This window comes from Homarus americanus, unplaced genomic scaffold, assembly GCF_018991925.1.
Source record: "Homarus americanus isolate GMGI-L3 unplaced genomic scaffold, GMGI_Hamer_2.0 scaffold54443, whole genome shotgun sequence".
In the NCBI taxonomy this organism is placed as follows: Eukaryota; Metazoa; Arthropoda; class Malacostraca; order Decapoda; family Nephropidae; genus Homarus; species Homarus americanus.
Window position 1 is genome coordinate 5,911,048 of NW_024750852.1, and position 8,027 is coordinate 5,919,074.

An 8,027-nucleotide genomic window follows, 5' to 3' on the forward strand; every position below is an offset into this window, starting at 1 on the left:
TTGTCAGTTTCTTGTTAGGGTGAATATATCGATTTCAATGTTTGTTGAAACAGTACATGATTTATGATATATGCAGTGGTTATGATCACTTAGTGGCAGTTTTACAAGTTACTGATATCACCATTATGCAGTAGATGATAAAGGGCAAAGGTCGCCAATAATTAAGATAAGAATATGTTATGGTTAGGTTAGGCTATAGTCTCAATGTTGTATAACTGAGCGTGTGGTTCATTCTCCGTGAAACGGAATTGTGTTGATCACCCGGGTTTACTCGTGTTGGAGGTGGCGACGTAAACTTTGGCTTACCGGTGGAGACGAAGGCAGACGGAGGCCGACGGAGATCAGCACGGGCAGAGCAATCATTCTCTACGAGCAGCTGAACGACCAGGTGATTCCCTTACTACATGCTAACCATTCTCTACCCTCCTAGCCCCACTACAGGTGTACTGAAACACCTACGGACATACAAGTAGGCCAGAGTTTTCAGCTTAATTAACCGGGTGACATTATTCCGTAGTGTTTTATGGTTAGGTTAGGTTTACACTTGGAAACTGCCACAATGTTATACTGTACACATTACAACTTCTGGGATAAGCTACTGTATTTAGTGATGCATAATTAAATTATTTAACTATATGTACTACCATTATTAAGTAAGCAGCAAGCTTAATCTTCTTTAATGGCAAAATGTGTATTTTTCAAACATATAAATTAAATTCTATTAACATTACAAATGTATATTTTAATGAAATTGTTATAAAACCTTAAGTATTTATAACATAAACTTGAAGAACATTGTTCATGTATAATTTTTCAAATGGAAAAACTGAAGTTCAAAAAAATTATGCACAGAGTACTAAAAAGTAAACTTTAGCCATACGGTAACTCTTTGCATATGGCAAAATATTAAACCTCAAATCTGTGCAGAATATAAGACAAAGAAACACTTTCACTGTACTTTACACCGCACAATCAACAAAGACTCACTCAACCCCTTAGGAAGCAAGGAAGCCTACAAAGAAATATTTCTTGAACACTGTTGTTAATGTTATCAAGTCAAATCATAACAACATGTAACGATGGGTGTAGTTATTTTTTTTGTTTAACAAATTTATTGGCAGAGCATGTAGTACAGTTTGCCTATTCTGAGTAATTCAGTCAGGTCTTGACACTGAGGGTGGTATCACTTCTCACTGTCACGCAGGACAGAGGTTCACACACAAAGAAATACATAAATGTATATAGGTCAGATTCATATGGGTAATGTCACTGTTCACTGCCATGCAGGACAGAGGTTCGTACACAAAGAGTTGCATCATATTCATTGACATTACATATACATATATGTAAACACACACACACACATATACATACATATACGTATATACATACACATATACACGTACATGCACATATACATGCACACACGCACGCATACATACATATACGTCGGTCAGATTCATGTGGGTAATGTCACTTTCCACTGCCATACAGGACAGAGGTTCGTACACAAAGAATGCATCATATTCATTGACACTATATATAGGTCAAATTCATGTGGGTAATGCCACTGTTCACTGCCACGCAGGACAGAGGTTCGTACACAAAGAAGGAAATACATCACATTCACCAGCAGCATATATGGGTCAGTGGATCACATACATTGGAGTCATATTCTAATTGAAGACTAATCAGTGTGGGCTAGCAAATTTGGGATAAACAGCAAGAATGTCCTCAAGCACACCTGATTCAATGAAGTAATTACATAGTTCAAGATACAATAAGTCAGGTGGCCTGAAGTCTTTGACAGTGTCACATTCAATAATATAGTGTTCAAGTGTATGCTTTAAAGGTTTATCACAAAGTTTACATGCTGAGTGTTCCGGTATGGGTACAGCGTTACTAACTTGCCAGATGTGTCTGTATCCTCACCTAATTCTGGCCACGACTACATCACATTGTCTGGTTCTGTCCTTATGTTAGACATTGCCCACCTCTCGAGTAAATGTTTTCATAAAATCTCTGTGTTTTCCTCTATTTTTATTTATTTTTTATTTTGTGTATTTATTTATTTATTTATTTTTTGTGGAGGGGGGGGGGCAATGAATTTTAACCCGCTTAGGCGAGGATCGAAGAGAGCAGTGCCAACTCCATTCAAAGCAACCATGAGCTAGTCATCATGAACTGTCTCTGCCACGGAAGTCCAATACCTGGAGACGATCAGATTATGATGAGTGACATCCCGCCTTGTCATCCTAGCAAGGAACCAGTACTGTACATGCCCAATACTTGCCAACAGTGCGTAACAGAGACGTGACCAACAGTCCAAGCGGCTAACGAGCCGATCAGTGGCGAAGAGGATAACAGTAAAAAAAAAGTTCCATGGGCATTCATAAAACGGGAAGTTCATACAATAAAGCGTACAATATCTTTGGGGATATCTGGAAATATGAGCATGCACCTTACTACTTCTATTTGGAAAGTCCGGCACAAACATGGAAGCCAGCATGTCGTCAACATGAACGAACGGTGAACCATAATATGATTAACAGAATAAACTCTTTGGCTGTGAAATTTATTACTATCTGTAACTTATCTGTTTTAACTGTTATGAAAACTCCACTTGTGTGTCTCGAGTTCAATCCTCGGTCAGAGACACGTGTGAGAAAGGCGTTAGCTAGTGTGACCCAACTAAACATGGTAGATTTTTCCGGGAATTCCGCTTGCATGTACAGTAATAACGTTTCATGTACTAACACTGGACAATAAAGGTCATAACAAAGTGACAAAGAATAGACCAACCGCCCGAACGGCTAGTATGCTGATAAGTAATGAAATGATAAATAAATACCTGGAATAATATAACAAAATTATGACAGTTTACTTCTTGGGTTGAGTTGCCTGCTTAATGATGCCTTCTAGTTTCTTCTGTAAATACCAAAAAATAGACAATATTAGTTACCGTCGTTACATTGTGCGGACGTAAAACTGATCATTCATGCAAGATTTGCCACCATTGAGGATACAGTATTCAAGAGAATGCGACGCAGGCGCGAACGCAATTCCAAAAGATTTCCCTTAATGTTTTGAGCAATGGTAAGATCATTGGAATAAGTGTATTACCTCCCATGGTCAATATTTTGAAAGTGACAACATTCATTTGGATGTATGTACAAGTTCAGGCATGTTTGCTAAAAATCAGTCTCATTATTTTATAGTCACAACTTCATAGTCGGTTCAGGAAACCCACAAGCACCTAAACACACACACACACACACACACACATCACTTAAGTATTACTTCTCATGAGGACTGAGCACGAAATGATTCACCTTAACAAACCAAAGATCTTTACCTTAAGTATCTCTATCCGCGACTGATGCACCGTCTTGGTTTCCTCATGCTTATCTGCTTCCGCCTTCCTGGCCTCCTGAGCTTCTGTCTGCAGTTGATCTATCTCCTGACGGAGTGTTGCCGCCCGTGCCTCCATATCCCCGACCTGCGTGCGCAGCTCGTCACAGCGGGCACCCACCTTCACCTTGTGCTCCTCCGCCTGTGAGAAATTAAAATGTCATTAGTTGGCATCATTTTACATCAATTGGATTCGGTTTCAGATTCTCAAAACTTTGAATGATAATTTTCTTTCCTTAAGAAGAAATACACAAATGCAACCAGTTAGAGTAGTCGCAGGGTAATTTGGAAGCCATATTGGGTATCAGTTTTGTACTGTACATTAAGGTGCCAGCTAGATGAGTAGGCCTACTTACATCTCCAGCTATGGGGATATTTTAACGTACAATCCTTTGAATATCAAGGTTCTACAGTCTTTCTGGTCCGAACAAAGATTATTTTTTGCTAAACCTAAAAAGCAAAACGTCGTGTAAGGCGCTCCGCTCCCTTAAGCCACAGCACAAAGACGATGGTCAAAATAGGACTAAGGCTTGACTTGACCATAACTATAGATACAGTTTTTTTACGACGCTACACGAAATAAGAGTTTATCATTGTGAATATCTGAGGCCAAAAACCAACTATATCAGCGATGACGTTTGAGTAGAAATGTATGATATCCGATAAAACGTGTTTCAGTAAAAGAGCACACTTGATAAATGATGTTCTTGATGTCATGTTAAAACTAATTATAATCTACTGTATATACTGTAGAAGTTAACATGAATAATAATTTATTGTAAGTATGAATTAACAGGAAACATAATTTATAGCGTATACGAGTTAACATGAATTTTATTTTATTGTAAATACGAGTTAACAAAAATCCTAATTGACTATATTTTGTAGGAGTTAACACGAATCAGAATATACTGCAAATATTTTGAAGACGAGCCTCTCTTTCGAGGAATATGAACCTGAAGGAATTGGTACAGACCATGAGGGCCTTTCTGACGCCGTAGGCACAGGAGGAGGTGTACAGGCGCTGGTAGGCGTCAAGTGTCTCCCTGATCTCGTCCCTTACCCGGTAGAGCAGCAGCCCACGCTCAGCACAGTTGATAGTCACTTGTCGTATCAGCTCGTCTGTACACAACATGACCCATTGTCAATACAGCGTTTTTGAAAGACTCGTCCTAGAAGGAATATATTAACACGAATAAACACAATCGAGTTTATTTTTCATTCATTAAACAAATGAAAATATTCGATCTTGATACAGTATTGGCATAGAAAAGTATTAATGAGGTGTTTTAAGGTTCGAAGGTTAGGTTAGGTTAGCCTCAAAGTCGCCATGTAAATTACATAAAATTATTCCATCAACCAAGACTGACAGTGAGACGTAGTAAGATTCAATTCGTCCCACGCAGCACGGGGGCTAGTTTATTGGGCACCATCTTAGATCCTGTGTAAGGCTAAGCACAGAAGCATTACAGTCCCCGAAAGGAAATCAGCAGAGTTCATGCTTGCATTCTTAGATTTAGATGATGGGTTGGCGAGAGTACCTGAGTGGCCATTATTATTGCTGAAGTAGGACAAATGTGTAAAGAGAGGATTCCCTGAACAGTTCATAAGTTTGCGGCAAGGTGGCTTTCTTGAGCTCGGTGGGTCATAGGTTACAGCCGCCATGTGAATCAGAAGTGGATGTACACAGAAGTTAGTGCACGTGTGCGTGTGTGTGTGTTGTGACAACACCTAAACTCTACCTACATTACATGAGTGATTTTTCAATAATTACAAGATAAATCTACACTACGTATACAGTATCTACACTATGTAATCTGTACAATACAATTATTAAACCACCACATTCACTATCTACAATTTATAGTCAATACACTGTACATGTAATGTCTAATGAAATAATTTTTGGTGGGATTTTTTCCGGTAAAACTGTCTGTACAGGGATTTTGTTGAGTAGAATTTTGTCCACCAAAATTGTTTGGGTGGAATTTTGTCTTCCCACACAGTAAACACGTTTGTAAGATTAAAGGTTAGTGTTTTGAGCAGGCGAAGGTAGAAGATCCGAGGGTTGGTTAATATGAGAGAGAGAGAGAGAGAGAGAGAGAGAGAGAGAGAGAGAGAGAGAGAGAGAGAGAGCACTCACCAAAGCACTGGGTGTACAGCTGGCGGCGGACGGGACAGATACCGGTTTCGAAGGCTGCTTGCTCCTGAAGGCGAAGGTCCAGCTGTTCCTGAAGCTGCTGTACGTCCACTGAGGTTGCCGGGGTCGTCGACACAGACTGCACCCATAGCTGACCTGAAACATGTAAATCACAAATGAAAATAGTCCGAGGTTAATCGTACGGATAAAACTCGTCCCATTGTCTCTTGCAATGGCTTGAGAAATAGAATTCGTCACGTTAAGTTTCTCGAGAACTGTTCAATTCTTGGTCATTGCGAAAGACAGTGACAAGAGTTGTCCGTACCCCTCGGTCAATAAAAAATAATTCTCTCAAAGACTAATAAGTTATATTATCTACACCATAACAGGGAATGAATAAACGTATCTTGCTAAAGGGTTGAGTTAGTGTTATTACGATGCCGTCATTTTACCAGTATCTCTGTACTGTTGTTTACCGATGCTCAGAGTGAGCCAATTGGAAAATGTAACGCGAGGATCTTTGAGAACTTGCTTAACGATAACCTACAATACATGTTATCTCTGAAGATGTGTGAAAATACCCATTTCTTGTTTTCCTTCTACAATAAATGGCGCTATAAGTACTTAAATAGTCTAAGATAATAATATTACATCTCTTTTCACAATATAATCAATGTGTGTACAGTATACTCTTCAACAAAAGTACAATAATGGTTACTATCATGACTCACCTTCCTCCTCCCACTCCCTGGGAGGGAGGATCAAGTTGAGGATCTCCTCTGTCTCCTTCTTACGTAGCTCATGTAGGGGCGGGAGAACGAGTCTGGTGGCCGGGGTTGTGCCCAAGGGTCCTCCGGTGGGCAGGGGGCCGCTCAGACCTGGGGCGCTAGTGCTGCTCACCTCTATATTAGATGATACACAACTGTATTACAAAACTGTAAACTGTAATGAATGATACATAACAATAGTCTGTAATACATAACTATTGTGCAATTGTCATGGTCACAATTGTATGGTTAATATAATCAACGATTAATTATTCATATTATGCTCCACCGTCCACAAAACATGTGTGAAACTCGTCAGTTACCCCTAAGAGGAAACTTCTTTTTCTCTAGCTCGATAAGCTATCGTTTTCTATTAAAAGTCCTGACGTCATAGGTAATGCTCTGATAAAATGTCCGGTATTCAACTTAATTTTAAATAAACTATCTTTATTGTATGTTGGGGGGTATCATTCATCTGCAGTATTCACCTCTGTTTCTTCTCCATACCTTGATACCATTAAATATAAATATACCCACGTGCCCCAGCCCTCGCCACGTTGCTACCACCCTGTTGCTGTCACCTTAGTTGAATGATTAATGTTACAGTATGTTCTGATAGACAAACCTGGGTGTAACATAACAAGGGGTTCCCAGGTAAGCCCTAGGTCAGGAAATAACTAGGTCAGGATATAACTGGGTCAGAGAACAGTAACAGAACAGAAAATAATGAAAACAAGTATACAAAAAGAATAACTAAGAAATAGATAACAGAAGGAATTAACACAAAGAAAAATATATAAGAAAAAATAACAGAGGTAAACTCATCCTGTATAAAATGGTGTCCAGAGGTGTAAAATCATAAAAATATGCGCCCCCTACACAATGAGTAATAATACATAACTGTAGTTTGTAATACATCATTGTAGTGTGTATTACAGAACTGTAGACTGTAATGGATGACTCGTAACTATCCTAGAAGGCAGGATACATATGTAACTAGTGTGTAAAGGGATGCATATGTAACTATAAACTGTAAGAGAAGATACATAGGTAGTCGGTAAGTACTACTTACTAATATACTGTACTATATAGCTAACTTTAGCCACAACTTGCAGATTCCTTAGTAAATTCAATGTCATTTTTACTTGCTCTCCCACCGAATTTGCAATCGATGTATTAAAATAAATGTTTAAAAGAGAATCCCGAAAAAAACGTTTAATGCTAGCGTAAAAGGCACACTTACCAAAATTATCACTTGCAAACGACATAAGAATGAAAGTTGGTTCACCCTTTGAATAAAAGAATATCCGAGATTTTGGATAACTTATTACTGAAGTCTCAAAAAAATGTTCATCGAAGGAATCACAACCCACCTGATGCGTCAGTAGGGATGCCATCTTTCATTGTCAAGTGAGGTACCTGTAAATAATAAAATATTGCTATAATATAATGTTTGATTTCACGATCAGTCTTACTGTTATTCTCTTCCCTGCTGATCGGTTCATTAACCACTTGGGTGTTTTGTGTGTCAGATACAAAACAGTCAGGAAACTTACTTGATCTTTTTCATTTTTCTTTTTCGTTGTGACAAGAACAGGTGTGTCATACTTCACAAGGGAATTAACTTTATTATTATCTGTCATAGCTCACGAGGAGGAGACACTGTTAATAGGTTGTTTACAAGCGTTGCCATGGAGACACGCTCCAGT

At 38.8% G+C, this 8,027-nt stretch overlaps 1 protein-coding gene across 1 annotated transcript; it reads right to left on the reverse strand.

Moving 5' to 3' along the window:
• Positions 1 to 1,885: 1,885 nt before the first annotated feature.
• Positions 1,886 to 7,982, reverse strand: LOC121854319 (33 kDa inner dynein arm light chain, axonemal-like). Its single transcript, XM_042348916.1, has 7 exons — positions 7,875 to 7,982; positions 7,692 to 7,737; positions 6,283 to 6,453; positions 5,555 to 5,707; positions 4,388 to 4,533; positions 3,356 to 3,553; positions 1,886 to 2,928 (listed from the first exon to the last, which is right to left on the reverse strand). The coding sequence occupies exons 1-7, from the start codon at positions 7,959 to 7,961 to the stop codon at positions 2,881 to 2,883; spliced, it is 849 nt and encodes a 282-aa protein (XP_042204850.1). The 5' UTR covers positions 7,962 to 7,982; the 3' UTR covers positions 1,886 to 2,880.
• Positions 7,983 to 8,027: the final 45 nt, after the last annotated feature.

Excerpts from the sequence above, each read along its gene's own strand:
- LOC121854319 (XM_042348916.1), bottom strand. The coding sequence starts at position 7,961 with ATGACAGATAATAATAAAGTTAATTCCCTTGTGAAGTATGACACACCT. Across the intron at positions 7,738-7,874 it reads AGAAAAATGAAAAAGATCAA|GTACCTCACTTGACAATGAA; the intron begins GTAAGTTTCCTG and ends TATTATTTACAG. Across the intron at positions 5,708-6,282 it reads CAGGGAGTGGGAGGAGGAAG|GTCAGCTATGGGTGCAGTCT; the intron begins GTGAGTCATGAT and ends TACATGTTTCAG.